This window comes from Chelonoidis abingdonii, chromosome 1, assembly GCF_003597395.2.
Source record: "Chelonoidis abingdonii isolate Lonesome George chromosome 1, CheloAbing_2.0, whole genome shotgun sequence".
NCBI classification, from domain to species: Eukaryota; Metazoa; Chordata; order Testudines; family Testudinidae; genus Chelonoidis; species Chelonoidis abingdonii.
In genome coordinates, this window is record NC_133769.1 from 271,300,421 (window position 1) to 271,322,570 (window position 22,150).

Below are 22,150 nucleotides of genomic sequence, written 5' to 3' on the forward strand. Positions count from 1 at the left end.
GGAGGAAGCTTCCCAGTCCTAGGGAAGGAAAAAGCCCCGAGCATCTGGGAAGAAAAAGCAGCGGTCCCCGCCCGCTCCAGCAGTAAAAGGGCGATGGAGGCGGTGAAAAATGAATCTAAAAACAACTGTTTTCTATTTACAAATTTAAATAAACAGAACAGCCTTCCCCGCGGTGTTTGTCTAAGTGCAGCAGCATTGCTGCTGTGTAGGTCATGAAAAGGATGGTGCATAGTTTAAAACTTCCCATTCTGGTAATTTCTTAAAGAACAGTCGTTCATGGTCCGAACACAATGGCTCATGATTTAATGAGGAACAGAAACAAAATCTCTGATTGTTGGTGTTTCAAACTTCATTGGAGTCCTCTGGCAACCACAAGTTGATCCTCTGCAGCTTCAATACCCTTTAGCCGTCGATATAAGAGTACAGGCTGAATAGAGAACAATGGCTGGTTGTTATGTTTATTTACCCTTACTACAAGCTGGGTTAACCTCTTCAAAACAGCTTTGCTAAGCCCGTTAACCACACGGCCCATATGACCTGTAGCAGTATCTCTAATGTGATGCAAATCTGACTCGAGACCATATGCACAAGTTCTGTTGCATTGTGTCTTCGAAAACTCGACACGGTTATTGCTGTCCAACCTATCTCGTTCTGTACATTTCCAGAAGGAAATGGTCTAAAGAGCAACCACTTAAAAAAGAAATCATAACTCTCGCATGATGGTACATTCATTTTTTAATGACTGTTGTACATTTATAGGAGGCGGAGAAGCCCACACAGATATTAAATGATTTTCATAACAATTTCAACTATTTAATAAAAACAACAAGAAGTCCGGTGGCACCTTAAAGATAATTAATTAATTATCTTTAAGGTGTCACCTACTTAATAATTATGCATGAGTTTGCCCTTGGAAAGAGGACTTCTACTCTGCCACAGATATCATGGGGGCGGTGAAAAGCCCAGACAAAACAGAAGCATTTGACCTGATTTTTGTTTCATTTGTTATTTTAGAAAAGCTTGTTTTCATCCCAGCCCAGATGTTGCTGCTATCCCCAGTGAAGTCATAAGCCTGTCTTGGTAATGGTTATTGTGATGTCATACACCCAGCAATATGACTTCACTCCAGATCCAGGAGGATGAGCACGAGCACATTGGGCTGCACTGGAGCGAGCACTAATTTAAATCATACATAGTCTTGGTAATTAGCAAGTCTGGCAAGAAAAATTATGTCAGATCTGCAGAAATGTAAATGGAGTTCTGCTTAACTCTGATGTATTTACATTTTCCCAAAGTCGTTCTTTAAAACTGCTTCTTTGCCCACATGGTGAGAGCTTCATTTAACAGATCATTTTTTCCTGATGGCTGTGGCAAGCGTAACAATGTTCTGTGCCTGCTTCAGTAATGGCATGTCTATCATACTCCCATGGAAAGTAAAGGCTCCCTGGAAAACAGAAAATACAAACTTCATGAAAGAACCTGTAAAATGATAGGTTATTTTGGTCTTTGTTTGTTTTTTTACATGCATCTGTAAAACAAGGAACATTAGATCCCACAGGAATCAAACTGATTCTTCTTGTATAACCTTCAGAAAGAGCCAAACTAAAGGAAAGGGGGTGGGGCAGGAGAGGCGGGGAGTTCAATGTTAAAAGGAGGAGGAAAAAACCACACTTGATCACACTGTGCAGGAAAGAGCGTGTGTATTTAACTCCCAATCTGAAAAACAGGCAGAGAGCAGAAACTATCCACATAGTGCGACAGGTGAATTTTAGGGCATGCTGCCCCTTAGCACAGACAATATGTATTGACATGGGAAAATAGCCCTTACTAGCTCTAAAAGAAGTGGAAGCTTGGTACAAGAAGATAAACTAACAGCACAGGATTGGGAACCTTTAACAGAAGAGCTCAGACCATCCTCACTCATCACACAAAAGTGAGCTGGAACTGCTAAGGGCCTTAGTCTACATTCAGCAAGGCTCCAGATGAGATGATTTCTGACTAATTACAGCATCATACTAGTAATTCTTTCTCCCGCTATGACAAATAGTGATACCAACACCTTGTCCCCTTCACTTTTCATTTCACGAAGTGCAGTGTAACAATACTGTGCTCAGGTATCACACTTTTCCATATGTAGAACACAGAGTGTTACAAGTGTGGAGAGGCATGATTACCCTTTGGGAAAACTGAAACAGAGGTTTTGGCCCCTAGACTTTTTGGGAGAAATCTCTTCCAGTTAGAGCACCATAGGTAAGACCCTTAGTTTTCAGGGCCTCGTGCTGCCATTCCAGAGCTGCTGGCATTGCTCCTTTCTCTTCTTCCTCCTTCCCATATGGCTAGCAGATTATGTCCATGTTCAAAGAATAGATTTCTAACAATGTGGAGCATGCTGTATTTGACTATTGTGCACTACTGGAGAATTTACCAGACTGTGTTCTGCACAGGATTGACCAAGAGTGTCTGAACAGTGACTATCCCAGAGTCAGAGCAGATTTTTGAGTAACTTTTCATTTTTATCAGTACTTAGCTCCTTTCACTTAGTGTTAATATGAGATGAACAAGCTGTAGTTACATCTCAACTAAAAGAAACATTGTATTAAAGAGCCTCAAACCTGACCTCACCCCAATTTTGGATGTTTTAATCTCTTTTTCATTTTATTAAAGCCATCAATAAATTCTAACACTTTGTGATGAAGAAATAGGATTTTGAAGCGAAAAAGCTTTGCAGCAAGACAGCCCCAAGTGACACTGCAAGACTCCTGCTTCCTGCATTTGCCAAAGGCACTTCTGACATTTTTTTTGCTACATAGACAAAACAAGCTAGCAGGATTATTATTTCTACCTTTTACAATGGCCAAAAGTGAGCTGGGCATTTCACACAACAAATTAAAGGCTGTAACCTCTTCCCCGAAGATCTTACATATAAAGGCTCTGGTCCTGCGTTGTGCAGTGGGCGGCGGGTGTGTGTTGCTGCTGCATGCACTTGGAGCCCCACTGAAATCAATACAGGACCATGAACTCATTTTAGATTTGACTAATGAGAGCAACACCAGGGAGGGGATAGAGTGAGGAAAGACATTTTGTCTGGTGGTGTTTGGGGGAGGCCAGGGAAGTTGAGAGTGAAACAAACTAATGCTTATTATTTTCGAGATACAATATACAGACTGATAATGAAAAATGAGAAATCAAGCAAGTCAAATGATAACATCTAGCATTTTCCAAAAATGATTATGGAAATGCGTTGGTCCAGTGGATCCTGGCCTTGTACCTTTAATTCATTCAAGCAATATTGAATTAAATATCTCATCAAATTAGGGCATAACACAGCAAAATTTCATCCTTGGACACAGTCACTTATATAGCTTATTATCATTCTATAAGTTGACACAACTAATTTTTGAACGATTAGTCCAATTATTTTATTCTATTCAGGGTTTCATATCCTCTACATTATCATGGAATTTTAGCAGGATTTGGTGAATAATGGGTTGATAGTGATATCATCATTCAAATCAAGCAGAAATTCAGATGAAAAATGCTTCAAAAATGTCTACAAATTGCTTAGAACTTTGTAGGCCTTATGTAAATAATAAATAATCTTCCTATTAACAACATTGCAATCTTTTACAGCTTCATTATTAGCTATTTTAAAAAGAACATACTTAGATAACCATAACTTAGGTTTGTCAACCTTTGAAAGCAAGAATTAGAAATGAAGCAAACATTTTAAGATTTATAGTTTATTATTAACTACTTGTTCAGCATAATGCTATGGAGTGGTTGAGGTACTAATTTATGCAAAACTTATTTTTGTTAACTGAAAGCTTATCTTACAACGGTATCTATTTTGCTATAAAGAGTCAGTTTAATAATAGTTTGGAAAAAAGTCAGTGTTCCAAAGATTAATTCACATGTAGCATTAACAGTGATAACTGGATTTATATTGTATATTCTTTTAGAAGGGACCAATTTAGTAAACAGCACGCTTGCCCTGTTATCACTAAAATAATAGGTTAGAAGTTTAAAGAGGAAAACAAGAAAATAGCCCAGATGCACATGAAAACAGGAGGACAGCTTTCGGTGGGTTGTCCTCTCAACGTGCATAGGTAACTTTGATATATAGCAAACAGAATTCTACACATACATCCGGAGGAAAATTTCTGTTTTTCCTACACGAAGCGGGAGCAGAAGCAAGCTGGTTTCTTTGTTTATACACTCTGAGGTTTAATTCCTTCCTGCTAATTTGCAATAGTGAGCTAAAATCCAGAAAAAGCAACCAGTTTGAATATATTCTACTCACCGTAGCTCTTTCCACCTCCAGTTTTCTGCAGACCGGCAATACCAGTAATTATGGTATTACCCTACATTAGCCCTTCTAATTCCACTAGATGGAATTTGTCTTTTTTTTTTTAAAGTCCTTTTATTTCTCTTCATATTAAGATAAAGACAACAAGATTTTTTTTTTATAAAAACCATTGACTTCAGAGAAGTTACACTAGGGATACATTTAGTCCCAGAGCTGAATTGTCTAACTGGCAAACATTCCTAATAAGCTCACATTTCTAGCCTGTACTTCGTTTTCTAGTTGTAAAATGCTCTATCAGAATGCAATTCTTAATCAAAATTTTAGCAAGAATTGAAATATCCTTAAATGACTGGTGACAAGTGAGGCTCCAGATTGCTCGTGTTCTATGATACATTCCACACCCTCGACAGAGCCAGAATAAGCCAGTCTTTCCCCAGTATCTGGGTGAAATAAGTTTATATTTTTTAGCATAAATATATTCCAAAAGGTCACTTGGTGATAGTGTTGGGGAAACCTTTAAGGTTTGGAGATTCAGTGTAGATGTCTCTTGGAATGTGACCATTTCTCCTTCTTTTCCCCTTCAATAGCCTTTGGAGTCCTCGCTTTCTTTGCATCCCTCTGATAGCATCCCCCAGTCCCTTACTCACTCTCTTTCCATAAGCCTCTGTCCTCTCCTTTCCTGCAACCCTGTGCTTGCTATTGTTGTGTGATGGGTTACAACCACAGGCTTTTTGAGGAGTGGGTGGGTGACTGGGAGCCTAAGAACTATTATATAGTTTTGTTTAAACAATTCATACAGATGAGACGTCAGTTCTAGGCACAAGGAACTCAAGCCGTATGGTGACTTTCTCTGGAGATTTCAGGTGTTTTTTTCATATTCAGTGCACACAGTCTTAAAAATTCAGGCCTAATTCTCCTCTCACACCTGTGAAGATAATGGAGTTACAGTGGGTAAAACTGATCAGAGAGGAGAACCAGGCCTTCAGGTGCATGCTTATAAAATGCATACCTGTCCTGCACATCTCTTGCATTTTGTTATGGACAGAACTACAGCCATGTTGGGCAGGCTTAGGACTGCTATATCATCCCTGGTGAGCATGGTGATTTATAGATGGATAAGTCAAGGTCCCTAGCCTGAAAGGATTACAATGCAAGGGCCAGACTACACGTTTTAACACTGCCCTGAACGCAATGATTGCAACCATTGGTGGCTTTTACATGGGCTGTGTGAGAAGGGGGAGAAGGATGAAGGGACTCCTTCCTCTTACTTAACACCCAAGCAAGGGCCAGTCACAATGTCGCCCTACATATGTTCAGAATCCCTGCTCACATAACAACAGGGACCTTGGACTCTCCACAAGATCACAGAAACTAGGGCCTAAAAAAGTGAGCCCAACTGCAGGTAAGGCAAACACGTGATAGAATTTCAGTTCCAGTGTGCAGAGAAAGTCTATTGTTTTCTTTCAGGATGTAAATCATCCTCTCTCTCTTTTTTCCTATTTCTAAGCAGCTAACAGACATTTTCTGCTTGCTTACCCAAGCGCGGCAGCTTTTCTGTTTCCACACTTGTGCAATCTTCCTAGTTTTTATTGTTCTCCCTTAGTCCCTGTTTATAAATTTCCTCTTTTTCCTATACACTTTTCCATTGGAAATACACTAAAACGTTCACCTTCCCTCTCTGAAATTAACTGCCATGTCCTTACTGATGCAAAGGTCAAAACTGGTGAAGTTACACTTCCATTTTATCTATCAGAAAATGTCCCACCACGGGCGGTGCTGTTTTGGCACTACACCCAACACATGCCTGGTACAACACTTTCATTTGCCGATTGGCTGTACCATGTACTAGACTTGGTGACATCACCACTCTTCTGGGCTCACTTGGAAGAGCCTGTATGCAGTGTAGAGAAGCGCTGTGAAACATAGTTTTGTCAGCTCCAAAGCCTTTTAGGTGTGGAGTTAGGGAAGCAACGACGCCGGCAGGTCTGACATGAGATTTTCCAACTGGCAAGCTGGGAATACAACACAGACTATTCCTGCTCCCAGCATCTGAACTGGTGTCTGGGTCAGAACTGGTTGGTGGTGTGCTACTTTTCTGTCAATCACAGAACATCACGGACTCCCCATTCAGGCACTTTAGCTAGGCTGATTTAAGGCCTGACCCTTTAAGGTGCTGAGAGCCAGCTGCAAAGTGCTGGGCATCCTCAATTCTTATTGACTTCCATGGTATTTGAGGACACTTAATGTCTCCTTGGATTAGGCTCTCTGTAAAATGGCTCACTTCCTTGGCTCACTCCCACTCCTTCATCTCCTTTTCCTCAGCTCTACCTGCTCTAGAACCTGGGATCATCCCAGGATTTCCTGATTATCCAAACCTCACTTTTGGAGAGTTGATGTGATTCTTTTATCAGAAGTGATATTTAATAACATCTGTGGAAAGCAGAAAGTGTCTAAAGCTTCAGTAAAGTAGTTCCCAGAATATTTCCCATAAATCTTACACTGGAATAGGGGGAAGGAAAATAACAAAAAGGAAAAAAAACAAAAAACCAAGACAAAACAGAAAAGGAGGGTCATGCTCATTCTGCCAACGTCAGATCATGAATGACTGTGAAATGATGAAAGCACCATGATCTGCACATCATAAACAAATATTCTATTTCTTTCCAGAGTATTTAAATATGGGTATATTTTACAGGATTATCCAAAAGTCTTGTGGCCAGACGTAGGAGAAATGTGGTTGGCTACAGATTTTAGGTAGGGTCATATGACCTTTTCGGACTCTCTTTTACTATGTCCATTTCAAACAATACAGCATACATTCCATTTTCATTATCAAAACCTCTCATTAGAGTAACAACATTTTTAATGTTCTCAAGGTGTGTTGTTACAAAGAATGGTACCCGATCTGCACCCAGCAGCTTTTACCACATCAAAGCTGCAGGAGCTCCTCATCCTGCCTGTGTTGACGAGGTGTCAAAGCAGATCTTGGAGGAGGGGTAGCATGTGTTCCCCTTCCCAAAGGTGGAGTCTCTGACTCCGCTCAGCCTGAGTGCCATATGTGGCATTCAGGCTCTGGGAAATGTCAGGGAGCAGAGTATAGGCAGCTCTTCCTTGATGTCCCACTCACGGGGAATGGAGATGGTTTGTCCCTAACAGACTAACAGCTGGGGAAAGACTGCATGGCCCTCCACGTCTCAAAGATATTTCCCTTGCTGACAGGTCTATAACAGAACTCAGACAGAGAGAGAAAGGAGACAACTTGGCTACTCCTCTCTCTCCCTGCCTACTGGAGCTGCACAGAGGTTGACCTAATTGTTAAGTCCTCTGCAGCTCCAGCTGTAGGGGGGATGGACGAGGTTATTAATACATACAGGGCTGCGTGGGTGGGAACAGGGAGATTATTTAGGTGGTGTCCGTGTCTCCTGAGAAGCTCCACAACTCATGTCCGCAAAGCAGGTACATTCCCCTCCTCACATCCTTATACCTCAGGCCAGCGTTCCTCGACTGCAGTAGGAATAACTTATGCTACAGAGCCTGTTGGAGCTTATGTGCCCCATCCCACTCTGTAAACTGGGCCTACATTTGGGCTCAATGAATTTATAGTGAAATTTTATATTATCTCAAATAGATAAAATGTTTTAAAAAACAACAGTAATTTATGTGTCAAGTGTGCAGGGGCGAGTGGGATCCTAGTGGATCTACAACACTAGCCCAAAGTGACTTGGAGGATGGAGTGCAGCGTACACTCAGCAGGTACCAAGAGGAAACAAAGATGGAAAGGAATTCTTAAAAAGAGGGACCAGTTCTCAGAGGAGACCAACAAAAATGACAAGGTTTGGAAAATAAGGCCTGTGAAAAAAAGAATTGAGCATGGTGAGTCTAAAATAATCCAGAGACAAAAGAGACAGACTATGAATAGGCAGAAGGATATTATAAAGAGGATAGAGAGCAATTTATTCTCCTACTTGCTGTCAAAACAAAATAGAACAAAATGTTTGCAGCAGGGGGACAATTTAAATGACATTTTAGGAAAAACTAATAGAAAAAAGTGTCAAGATGCAGTGGAGTTGCCACTGGAGATATTCAGGACTAAACTTTACAACACATAAGTTTGACATAAGTTTGGGTTTATGTTTGTTCTTATCAGGACAGAGGACCCATCTCATTATGCCATTCATGGAGACATAGACCTGAGTTGATATCAGTGGTTTCTAAAAAAGAATAATGTACAATTGGTAGACAATTCTACAGGCAGTCTAGAGGGACACTATGACCGTCTGTGGTTCTTGAACACTGGTACAGTGGCTTCTGGATATTCTGTCCCAATACGATGTCATCCTCAAAGGTTTCCTTCATGTGTGACAAATGAAATATATGGAGCAGCATAAAGAGATCCAGTATTGGTTCATTGCATTCCAAGACTAAAAGATTTCCTGATAGAAGACTTCAGTGTTTTGATCTTGGGGAAGTGAAGGTTTTCACAATAGCATCTAAAAAGTTTCACCCTATGGAATAGTTTGGTTTGGTAAATAGCTTGGTAAATTCAGATTTCCACTTCATGGAAACATCATGAAAAGTTTCTTACTGTCATAAATACTCCTATCATTTTTTGCATGTTAGTTTGACTGGACTCAGAGTGGATTGCCATTCTGTTGAGAGCAAATCTGTATCTGGAGGGGACAAAAATCCTCTGTGGTTCAGTTTCAATCAATTTAGCTTCTTGAGATCCTAGAACAACTTTGGAAAATAACTGTGAGTTGGACCTATTTCTGTCATGCAAAATAAAACCAGTAAGGGAGATACTGGGTCTTGGTAATCAATGCTTACCTTAAGGAGGATGTTAAAATGCCACCTTCCATCAAACAAGTCTTCATTAGACCTCTGCTCAAGAAATCCTATTTTGGTCTTTGACCTTGTTAATTATTCCTGGCCTCTAAACTGCTGTTTTTACAAGGTTATTGAGAAGGTAATGCAGGACAGTTCTCATATAATCTGGAGTCTTCAGGTTTCCTTGATCCATCTCAAACAACTGCGGTATGGTACAGAGACTACAATGGACTTGGTGGCCTTTCTTAGTGATGGTATCCACGCTGACTCCTTTAAATATGCCAGCAATCTTTGATATAATTGACCGTAATGTTTTGTTGACTTGACTATGGCAGGGATGGACAGGATTGCATGCGAGTGGTTCCATTCCCTGCCCCACCCTCTTTTTTTTCCCCAGAAAGATCCCAGAAGGTGATATTGTTGCACAATTGCTCATGCACACTGAGACCTCTCATACGGTATGTGGTGTTCTAAAGAGGTTTATTCTCTCAATTCTCTTGTTCTACATGTACCCATGATAAGATAATGAAACAATTTGGGCAAAATGATTTAGTTGGGGTTCATCTTATTTGAGCAGGGGGTTGGACTAGATGACTCCTGAGGTCTCTTCAAACCCTAATCTTCTATGATTCTAAGACTATCAGTATGCAGACAACTTGCAGCTGTGTGTGTCTTTCTTTTAACCCAGATAGTGTGGTATTTTATTTTCTTGTACCTAAATGAGACAAGAGATTGAGGCTTGGAAGAATGTGATTTGTGACTAATACTCCCTGATCTCTGAGAGCATATGGCTTAGGTGGCCAGTAGTTCTTTTTTCATCTGCATTTGATCTTTTCATGATCATCCATGCCTTTGTGACTACCCATCTGGATTACTGTAATGCTCTCGATATGAGGGACGCTACTGAAAACCACTCTCAAGCTATAGCAGGTACAGAACATGGAGATCTGCTTTCCTAAGCTGTAGCAAGCATATTTACACATCAGCTCCAAATATTGTACTGGCTTTCTCTCTGGTTACAAATGAAATTCAAGTTGTTTCTATTGATCATCAAAGTCCTAAATTGTGTTTTGGGAACCAGCTTCCTGAAAAACTGCCTTTTCCACTATCTACTATCTTGATCACTAATCAGCAGATGAGCTCTGGCTACTGGTCTCTAGGTTTGATGTCCTCTTTGCCTCTTCTGTAAGGTATTTTGTGCAAAGGCTTCAATCCCATTGGAGTTAAGGGATAGGTCTTTGACAAAAACCTGTAGAAAAACTAAATCTGGCTTCTGGCCTCTCTAGTTGGGAAAAAATTGCTCTGTATCACATGGAAAAAACTATCCACATGCAATAGAAAACAAAATAATAATTTTGTGTGTGTGTGTATAGCATGGTCTGGGCCACCATGTCAGAGATGTCAACTCTTTCAGGAATACCCTGCTATGAACCAGGTCAAGTGGGACCCAGGTATGGGGCATTACTGGGTCCTGCTGAGTAAGGTCTTGGCATAAGGATAGAAGGAGTCTTATATGAACTCTACACACCAAGACCACTTTGGCTAATTCAGGGTAACTAGGATGAAAGCAGTTTTGTGACCTTCAGTTTTCTTTAGGACCCTCCAATCAGTGGAAGAGGAGAAAATTGCAAGCCAGGGGAAAGTTCCAAGAAATGCTGCCTAAAGGGGAACACCTGGTACTGCATTTTGTTGGAAATGGGTATATAATGGGGACTCCCCAGTTCTTGCTGAAAGGCTTCTGCCTTTAGGACAATTCTTCTAGAATACTCTTTTCTTGCTTTAGCCAGTCTGCTGTACAGTAAGGTGGAACCAATGTGGCCTAAGTAAGAGGATGAGATGATGACCTCTACGCAGATGAACAAAAAAAAAAAAAAAAAAGGAGCAGACTTCCCTAGCAGCGTTGTTTTTCATGGTCTAGGTACACAAGTACTGCTGAGAAGATGGACTTTATGAAGATGTGCTTCCCTGGGATTAGCCTTCTGAACACTAAGAAGGTTAATTTCTCTCTCTCTCTTTGGGCTTGTGTGTTAGCTCCTCACCCTGACAGGCTCACATCTGAGGCAATATATAGTTTGTCTAGGACCTGGAGTGTTCATCGTCTTCTCCCATTATTCATTATGAGACCCAGTAAATTGAACAAAGCTCCCATACTGCTTGGGTAACCCAGTCCAGAGACTGTTTGAGAGTAAACCTGTTGTTGAAATAAGTAATTATCTAAGATCCTTTCAATGGAGGGCTGATTGTGAACACTAAATGCAGAAGTGCTCAACTGGAAATATCAGCAAGCCAATGCAAACCTTGTGTACTTCTGATTGGAAGGAAAGTAGGTGATGTGTAAGCAGGCATCGTCAAGTCTGGGAAATATTCCTGATCCATTGCTAGCTGAAATATTCCATTTTAATCCTCTGAGGTTTTATTAAATTGTTCACCCACTTCCAAATCCTAAAATAAAGAAGTCTGATATCTCCTTCTCCGAGGCCAGAAAGAATGTGGAATAAATCCATCAAAATCTGTTTGTCTGGGCCTGGGAACACTGTTCCCAACCCTGAAAACTGTTACACAGTTTACAGAGAAAGAAAAGGAAGACCATTGTTCAGAGGAGGGGAAGAAGCAGGAGAATATTAAGAGGACACCCACAGGAGACTATGGAAAAAGACCGAGGAATTTAAAAAGATAACTTCCCACTGGGATTAAGCAAAACTTCTTAGGCAAAGCCCATGGAGGGAAAAAGTTTACTGTCTGAAACCTTTGCTCTTCTATTTAGGGGCTCAAGAGAATGGCTTGGGTTTACTTCCAGGTACAGAAACAAAAGAAATGGGCACCCCTTTTCCCAAAAACTTGAACTATGCTTATGCTTGTCAGGGAACCTCCTGACTACAAACAGGTAACGTTTTCCTGTGGAAAAGGATTTAGGCTTAGTTTCAAAGAAGTCAACATTCGAAGTTTAAATTTATTGCCTGACAGGTCAGGTAGGGTTGAATCCAGGTTTTCTTCCAAAAAACCCTTTTCAAAGGGAAAAGCTATCCTAATGAGGGGGCACAAGGCCCCCGCCCCTTTTCACTGATCAATCACTACAGCTTAATAAGTCACTAAGTACTGGCTGAGGATCTTTGGGAAAGCCTGAGATGGTCCTGGTCAATATCTTTCAGTTTATAACAAGATGAAGTTTCCTGTTCCTCTCTTCCCAGCGGAGTATTTACAAATGAACCCCCCAAATCTATCCAGGATTCTTGGGTAGTTTCTTTTCTTAACTCCTTTCTGGGAAGGCAGGAACTGGCAGCTATCAAATAACTAACCTGGATGCACAAGATATTCAGGATACACAGGTGCTAGAAACAGTGAGGAACTCAAATAGAATATTTCTAGAGACAGACTCCCTTTTCTTATCCAAAGTATCCTTTAAACTGATGTGGGTATGTCTACGGTACAATTAAAAACCCATGACTGCCCTGTGCTAGCTGACTCAGGCTAAGGGGCTCTTTAACTGCAGTGTAGGCTTTGGGCCTGGGCTGCAGCTTGTATTAGCCTCCCTGTGCATTAGAGGGAAAAGGATCAAGATCCACAGAGGGCCTGCTTGGGGAGGCGGGAGGGGGAAAGCAAATAATTTGTATGAGCTCCCAGCACTCTCATGAACTTCTGCAGGTCTGAACTGCAAAACAGGCGAAGAGCCTTTCTGTCTCATATCTACCTCAACTGGCACAACTGTGCACAGGATTGGTCGTACCAGTGTGGAGTCAACATATGTAGGAATAACAAGTGAATGTGCCCCTTACCACTACATAACAGAGGTTCATGATTTTCCCCCAAATATTTTTTATGGGAGGAAATCTACCAGTTGTGCTGTCGCACACTGATTTGATCTCTCTTCTGAATAACACAGCTGCATAAGAGACTTTTGTTAATCATATTGACTATATTTTATGTGAAAAATCCACACCCCTGAGCGACACAGTTAAATCGACCTGACCCTCGGTTTAGATAGTGCTGGGTTGACCGGAGCCCTTACTACCGCCTCTCAGGGAGGTGGAGTACCTACGCCAGCAGGAGAATCCCTCCCATAGGCTTAGGGAGTGTCTTCATTGAAGCGCACCAGCAGCCCTGCTGCAGCGTTGTAAGGACAGACAAGCCCAGAATGAAGGAAGAGCTTGGGGGCCAGTGTCTCCTGACTAGAGACAAACACACACACACTGGCACAGGGGCTAAGGAGCCAGCTCCCAGAACAACAGCCTCTTGGGAAGGCAATGGGAGCCAGATGCTACAGACAGACAGAATCCTTACTGAAGGCTGGATCCCACTCCAACTGCAATCAGGGGAAAGACACTCACTGATCTCAAGGGGAGTTGGAGCACTCCCAAGTACAAGTCCTAGCACGCAGATTGTTTCCAAGATACAGTAGCCTGGGTTCAGACTTTCCTAAACAAAGACGGTTATGACAGGGCCTTTGTGAGCAATTCCCTTGCAGACCAGATACTGTGTAAATAAAAGGATTCCAGGAAGGACCATAAAAGCTACTGCATTGTTTGCCAAATCACTTGACTTCATATATCATTCACATGCCAAAGGCCTCCTAAGACTATTATCCATACATGGCACTATATATATATCATTCTTTCAGCTTAGCCCTGTGGAGCCTAAAACACTCACCCAAAGTTACAGTTTTGATTGTGAATTACTAATCCTAACTTTAAAATACACTTCATTTCCATGTGACTTTTGAGGCAATATTTAGCTCTTTATTTTCTGGTTGACCAATCAGGTTCCTTTAAAATATTTATAACTTATTTATGTAAAAGCTTAATTACACTTTTATTTGCTCTTTTTGGACTCCATTTGTCATTTTTGCTTGATATCAAATTAAAAAACCCAACTCAGATGACTGGTAAAGACCCTTACAGAAATCATACTGTACCTAATATAATATTTTCAACTCAAATTGCACAAGAATACTCAATCTCAATATATTTTAAAACTAATTCACTATTTGCATTACATATAAACAACAAAAAGCTTCTATGGTTTTTAAAGTATTTTTGGATCAAATTTATCAGTCATGTAATGGTGGAGTAAGCTGCATTTTGGCTGAGAAAATGAAGATACATGGTAAAGTTACATTAAAAGGGGAGCTGTTTTTTTCTTACACTCTATTAACAGCTTTTCCCGCTGCCTTCAGCCTGCCTTTTTGGAGTGTAAGTTATTCATTTTGTATGCCAGGTGGGCCAATTTCTGCCTTTATTTAATTTAGATGTGTATCACTTTATTATCTCCATTTACTGCAGTGGAGCTACTCCAGATTTAAACCAGAGTGAGAGCAAAATTTGGCCTACGTAAGTGCAAGATACACTATCTTGGTTCTTGAATTCAGTCTATGAACAAGATCTATTTTATGTCACTTTCAGACTTTCACCGGGGGGTGGGGGGGAGGGGTGTACCTGAATTTAGTCTCAAGAATCATATGTCATAGCAATTGTACAATGAAATTCCCTTTGAAAAATTACTGAAGCTGCATTATAATAATACTTTGCTTTCATATAGCACTTATCATCTGCCCATCTCAAAGCCCTTTACAAAGAATGGTGATTTAGTTCAACAATATCCATATCAGACACAAACAATAAAGTACAAACACAAATGACACACTAGGAGGAGGTCTAGTTTTTGGATCAGTGGCGTATATATTGTGTTAGTCATTCTCTTTTTTTCATTACCTATGCATAGGCCCCAGTCCTGCTACTATTAAAAAGTTAATGAAAATTTTGTTGTTGGCTTCAGTGCAAACAGGACCATGCTCATAATATTATTCCAAATAATTTGGGCTAGCAGAATCTTTTTTTCTCCCTGAGGACTACAGGAGTGTCTAAAATACCCTAGAGTCCACCTGTGATCCTAATTCTTACTAACCTCTGTTCTCAAATGCAGGGACAACTATGTCAAAGCATTTTAGTCTTCAAGATATATTAGTCTGATTTCAGCCTTTTCCCAAAGGAAGCTTACTGTCACTATTGTATCTGTCAAACTGGGATCAATTATGAGAGCTGATTATTGTATTTTAATGCAAACTATTGTTGACTAAGGGCATCAAACTTTGAAACCAATTAACAACAAACTGTGATCCTAGAGGTTGAAGACCAATAATTTATCTGTGAGCAGCCTAGCCACTCAAATCCCTTGCATTTATTTTTTCCAGGCTTTCAATTTTGATTAATAACATAACAAAAAAACATGCAAGACTGAACAGTATGAACCAAAGCTATATTTTTGGACCTACTGACATGCAAGTCCTAATTTAATAAAATAAAAAGAAAAGCAGGAGTGGTGTTTCACTATCTGCACGTTAGGATTTCTAAAAGCAGTATACGGAATATTTCTTATAAGATGGGATGGGAAGAGTTATTATAGTAATTTTAACATCTCTCTAGGACACACAGCATGAGAGCCCTCCTGTGAGGCACCTTTGCTTTGGAAAAAATTAAGTAATCAGATTGTTCAGGCTTTTCTTGGCTACACATTTATAATACAGCAATATAAACTCAGTTAAGAAGTTTGTAGGAAACACTGCACACAGCAATCTATTTACTAATTTTTTTTGTTATGAAAATGTAGTAGTATTTAAATGTTAAGAATTTGAGCCAGGTCACAAAATAACTTGCCTTTTTTGGATAGATTTTTCTATGCCAAATATATAGAAATGTGCAAACTGGTTAGTAAAGAAGCCAATCTATATTTACCAAAGAGTTATAGATGCTTCTAATCTAATTAGAAAGCACCTATTACAATGAAACTTTCATAAATTGCTGATCTAATCAAGAAACCAGCATTTTGGGGACAAACTGTAATTAAAATAACACTTTTAAAACAAATAAGAGAAGTAATGCTTCCATAATGCAGGATCTTATCTGTAAGGTTTTTGTAATTTGATGCTACAAATATTGTAATTACAGTATATTCCCTCGCCAGTTATACAATTTACAGGTGTACTCTTTTGATAGGGTTTTGACATTAAATTTATATGGGCTCCTGAGGTACAAGCCGTAAATATAAACAAATATTCTGCCAAGTCTGTCATTTGAACGTTTATTATTTATCTGCTTATTTCCCTGAAACCCCCCCCACCACTGGCATTGTGTATACCCAGCAAAGTGCATTTGTGAGATATGCAGTGTGTAGGAATCAGAAAAATGTGAAAAATCATGCATGCATGTTCTTTCTATGTTACTTACATTAATCACAGAGGTAAGGGGAACAGAAGAAAGAGACATAGAAAGATAACATATGATGGTGACCTGAAACAATCATGCAGGCTGGCACCCAAATATCATAGTGATGGAAATGTTAGTAGATACAGTAGACAGTCGGGCAGACCAGTAACTTTATTCTAATAGCTTTATTCTGAAGTATAGGCATAAATGAATCACAAATCTGCTATGACCTTCCTAGAATTTCTAATATGCAATCTTTCTTGCACTAGAAATGTGTGCAAACGGGGAAGATATAACTTCCAATGTATTTCCACACATCATAAAGTAAAGGAATTTATTGGGAATATTTATATTCTACCAGTAAAAAGTACAAGGCTGTACAAAATCTTGTGTGCTCAGCTTTACTACAGAAGATTTTTTTTACTTATAATAATTATTTTGCACTTACATTTTGTACAAACACATTTCAGACATTTCAGTTTGTGTGCAACTAAACATTGTGGACATCAAAACTTCCCTGGTTTTTTAACAATTTCAGGTTTGGCTGTAACTAAGATAAACATACTTAGGTGCAACTTTTTTCTTTCAAAAAGGGGCAAACTGGATTATAGCAAATAACCTTTAAGATAATTAACTGACAATGCTGCAACTAGCATAAAATCTTCCTTCAGGCGACCCCTAATTTAAGTATTACTGGCACAAAGTGGAGACAGATTGTGCATCACCACTGCAATATTTACATAGCAGAAACCCACAGAGCAGGAAATGTGAGATTCAATGATGCACTAAATTAGGAACAATCATATTCGAGTGTTAATTTGCTTTCCACTCTATCCAAATCTCAGGTCCAGAAATTGGTACAAATACCTAGAAAACGTTCCCACTTCTAATTATTAAGAGCCACATTTGGCAAACAGTTATGCACAAAAGTAACTTTATTCACACGTGTAAGCAGTTGCAGAATCGGAGCCCCGTAACTAAAGAAATTTTATGAGATGTGTTTTTAAAATAAAGAATTTCAAATCTATTTATTTCTTCCCACAAGTAATACCAAAGCAGCCAGGATATATTTTTTTCTTCCATGCTACACTTGTCCTTTGATTGCAAATTATTTTCATATGACAATATCATCATAATTTCTATGAAATAATTTAAGAGTATTTTTAATTCCCTAAGCAGCAAATAATTTTATTTAAAGGATAAAAGTTAAGATAGGCAAGAGAATAAAGAAAGTGTATTTATAAATGCATTTGAGAAGTTCCATATTTATTGTGAATAATCTAGCTGTATTCTACCCTGGCATACATTTTGCTAATAAAACCATAAGTTACTGTATACTTTTTATTGTAAAAACAAACACTCCCCACTACATCCTTCAATTTTTCTCATATTTAAATATTATTCTAACCGGTATTCTATACGTGGCATAAAAAATATTTACCTTTCCTAATCGCTGATGGTCTTCAAAAGCAGAAATCAGTTCTTGTGCCCACTTTATTTTTTCAGGGCTTGGAGAGAACTGTTCCTGGACAACAGCAATTTGGTTAGGGTGAATCACCTGCTTACCTACAAAGAAGATTAATAACACTAGAATCATGAATCAACAAACAGATGTTCAACAAAATGTTCCAACCACTTGAGGCTCTTAAATGCCTCATAGACTTTATGTTAAATAACTAATTATTTGACTACATTTCTTGTATTATTAAACTGAACAACAATCTTTTGCTAGATACTATATGAACAAATATAAATAAAAGAGAAGTTGTATTTGTTATCATTCAAAAATTACAATTCTTTCTATCCATTTCAATCAATACATCTTCCTTTTGTCATTACAGGTGTAAGTGTGAGACAAATCTTGTCAATAACAATTAAAGTATAATATATCTTTACATTTTAGCTGTATAAATAATACCATCAGAAACTGACAAGTACTGTTTTATTGAAAAGTTAAACAACCTGAAAATGATATTTAAACAACAAAGCAAGCTACATTTCATTGATAGCTTTTTTAATTCTACAAAAGGATTAGTCCCTAAATTTCCATAATTTGTTTAGCAACTAAAAATATTTAAAATTCTTCCCTCTCCATAATTATTAGTTAGTTATTGCTGGTGCATAATACTTTTCTTTTTGTTATTTGTTATATTAATGAACTTAAAAGGTACTCTCTAGGCTTAGATAGGCATCTTTTTATCCTTTCTTGAATATATACATATAATATAAGAAAAAAATTAAATGTTGCCTGTTAATTTTAGTATAGATTTTCACATTTGCTTGCTGAGTCAGGTATTCAGTTTCAATTCATACTGTATATGCTTAAATTAAACAATGCCTATATTATTTGTTTTACATTTTTTAAAATAGCATTTTACATTCTTAATTTTTTCCAAATAAATTTTCACATGGTGGTGTGATTTTTTCATGGTTTTTTTAATTTAAATTAATTTTAAAATGTTTATTATAAAGAAATCGTACTGGAATATCTCTGTTTACTTAAATGTTCATGGAGGAGACTTTAATTTTCCTTTACATCAAATGACAAGATTTACAAAATTAGGGAACTGATCCTGCAAACCCTTAGTCAAATGAATACTCTTTCCTCACAGAAGTGGTCCCATGTTACTCACATGCACAGAACCACTCAAGATTGGACTCTCTCACGTGAGTAAGGGCTTCTCAGTCAGACTACCTATGTGCATAAAGACTATTCATGGTCCCAAACCTGTGTCAGGATCTGCTAGTGCAGACTCCTGCACCATCTGGTATCAAACCGATCCAATGGGACTCTGAATGAGTGCCGAGGTCCATGCTAATGGATCTCAGTGGAGGATCAGGGCACGTGTAAGTAAAAGTTTGTGGTTTTGGGTCCTGTGTTTTTTCTAGGTAGAAAAGCTATTTTTAAAAATTCCCATTTAAATTAAAAGTTGGATACACTGTATAAATAAATTATTTCATGTAATAATTTGTATGTATTACTATGGAATTAAGCATTCATTTGTAAATGATTTAACAATTAGAAAAAATATTTGCAATCATCAGCAACACAATATAAAATTTAGTTGTACATAAAAATAAATCTGTGAACCAATTTAGCCGAAGACATATTTTATAAGCAAGAAAAAATTGTGCAGAATTATCACATTTGTAAGAAGAATTTGCCATAGAAGTTCAATTCGATTTTATTTCTTGTTACACAATCCTTTATTTACAATCCTCAGGGCATCCATATATTCACATTCTGATATTCCACTCCACTACAGAAAAAAATAATTTAAAATAATAGTTTAAAAGTTAAAGAATATTTTGTTGGAAAGAAATTAAGTGAACAGAAAATTTCTTTTGTTAATGTATTTAATTGTAATTGTGTTTAAAGATAATTTTAATGAAATCAAAAGATAGCAATAAGTGAGTAAATTATTATTATTATTGGTTTTAATTTGCTTTATTTTTAACAGCTAAACTGGTAATTCTGAAATTGAAGATTGTGACATAATTCATAGTAACGCCTACAAAAATTAATTTTCAGGAAAAAATATTTTCATTATGTATGTAAAACTATAACAAAGGCTTAAATTACAATTAAAAAAATCAAAAGCTCCATATAAATTATTTTTTAAAAGACAACTGCGTTTCTGTATTAAAATTAGGTTTTTAAAATGCATTTATAGTAAAAATCTGCAATTTGTGCCATTGGTGAACAGATTATAGAAGATATAATGCAACATTTGATTTATGGCCTGAGTTGCCTTTTGTCACACCTTATGTATCCAAACAACTGTATAAGAGAGTTTAATGCCATGCAGGAATGAAGCAAATATTTTACACTGAACTGTTGTTATTGACGAGTTACTGAGAGGGTGCAAAATTGGAAGACATTAAAATTTATGACCATGAAATCCTTTTTACAGTACCACTTGATATATTGTGCTTTAAATCAATACCTGTCAAGTCTTTAGGTAACTGTATGATGGTGTCATTTTTGTCTTCTACAAAAGACTGCAAAAAGAGAGAAGAAAACCTATAGTGTTTCATATTTATACCTAGCTTCTCAGCATGTAGCACTGGAGTAGCTATAATGACTAAGTCAGCTGTTAAAGCTTTATTCCAAGGTTTACTTACTTTTGGATATAAACATTCCTAAAGCTGATGACCATTTATACAGACAACGCACTGATTTAAAGTCCATATTTTATGGTACTGTAAAACATATGCTGCTGTAAAAGTAAACTTATTTTTAAAATAATCTACAGTGGCTAAATGATGATTGAAAACATTCAGTACATATATGTACATTTATTGCAGAGACAATAGGCTGCTTACGTCTAGTTTAAAAGAAAACAAGAAGAAAATGTAGATACTGTGGTGGCGATGGTCAGATAAGCATTTAAATAAACAGAAAAAAACATTTTTATTGAGTAATTATATATTTCTGAGATGTGCACACTATTTAAATTTCAATAAACATATTTTGATTACTTTACATTAAAGTTTACAATTCACCGCAGGGCTATGTATACACAACTTTGTTAAGTATTCTGGAGTTGCATCAGTTTAGGAAGACAGCAAATTTGACCCTCTGAGTCCCAAATAAGTACTGTACCTATTTTCTGTGTATCTTGCCTATTAATTGATTAATCATTACTTTAGCTGTGTAAAAGATTTAGCTCATTTTAGTTACACCTGTTGTCTTCAGTGGCACTAAATGTGAGTAAAACTAGCAGGAATTGACCCAAAAAACTTTAAAATACATGAGAAATAAGTATTCAGAACTTCTATTAACATAACATTAAGATTTTATTACCACACTAGAAAGCTGTATGAAATAAGGGGGTCTTTAAGCAAAAACAATCCACAGCCTTCTGCCCAGTGGATGATCATGGTTTATGACTTCACATCTGATTGGCCTATTTATCAGATTATATGCTGGGGCAATTCTATTTTTTGAGATTTCCTGATTCTAGCCATGGAGAGACATAGGGAAAAGGTAAAGGCTGCGAGTTCATGTTAATAAGCTCAGCCCCTTCTGCAGATCTTTAAATCTAATATAGAAAGGCTAAAGACCCTCCACGGCTGAGTTAGGAATTAACTTCCTTTGACACCTCGAATTGCCAGATGTAGCCTTTCTACTTATGCCATATCTGAGTCTTACAACTTCAGTCACATTTCTGTATTTTTAAATGATATGCAGCTAGTTACTGCCAACTCCACTGTTACCTCACCAAAACCCCACCATACTGATGTCAGATGACTTCCTATACATGATCAGTTGGACCCAAATGTCAGCAAGGTTAGTGATGACAAAATTTTTCTAATTTACACACCTAAATAAAATGGCCCAGTTTTCAAAGATGTTTAGCACCTGCAACTGTAATGGACTTCAACAGGAGCTGCAGATGCTCAAGACCTTTAAAAACCAGGTTATTTTACTGAGGTGCCTAAATGAGAAAATATTGGCCTGTGTCTCTTAGCCATCAGCAGGTGATGAAGTCAAAGAGCCCTGTCATATTCCTATTGACTTGAGCAGGAATAGGATTGGGCCCTGAAAGTCCACAGGGACATAAATAATATTCCACAGCTCTGGCACAGGAACAATTTTGTCTCTGAATCTCGATTCAGATTTTGCAAGTACTGTACCAAGGTTCAACAAAGAATAGGGCAGAATCTGTGCTCAAGAGAGTCCAGAATTACTATTAATTCAATGAAAGACAGGGTGGGTGAGGCAATATTTTTGATTGGACCAACTTCTGCTGGAGAGAGAGACCAGCTTTTGAGTTTACACAGAGCTCTTCTTTAGACATTCTATGCTGTTTTAACA

At 38.0% G+C, this 22,150-nt stretch overlaps 1 protein-coding gene across 1 annotated transcript in view; it reads right to left on the reverse strand.

The window, feature by feature from the left end:
- Nucleotides 1-717: 717 nt before the first annotated feature.
- The window catches only part of CLYBL (citramalyl-CoA lyase), a 144,457-nt gene continuing 123,024 nt past the window's right edge, over nucleotides 718-22,150 (reverse strand). The window contains exons 7-8 of the mRNA XM_075061514.1: nucleotides 17,771-17,895; nucleotides 718-1,444 (exon numbers count right to left, since the gene is read on the reverse strand). Of these exons, the coding sequence (XP_074917615.1) occupies nucleotides 1,349-1,444; nucleotides 17,771-17,895 (221 nt within the window). The 3' untranslated portion in view covers nucleotides 718-1,348. The remainder of the gene's footprint in view (nucleotides 1,445-17,770; nucleotides 17,896-22,150) is intronic.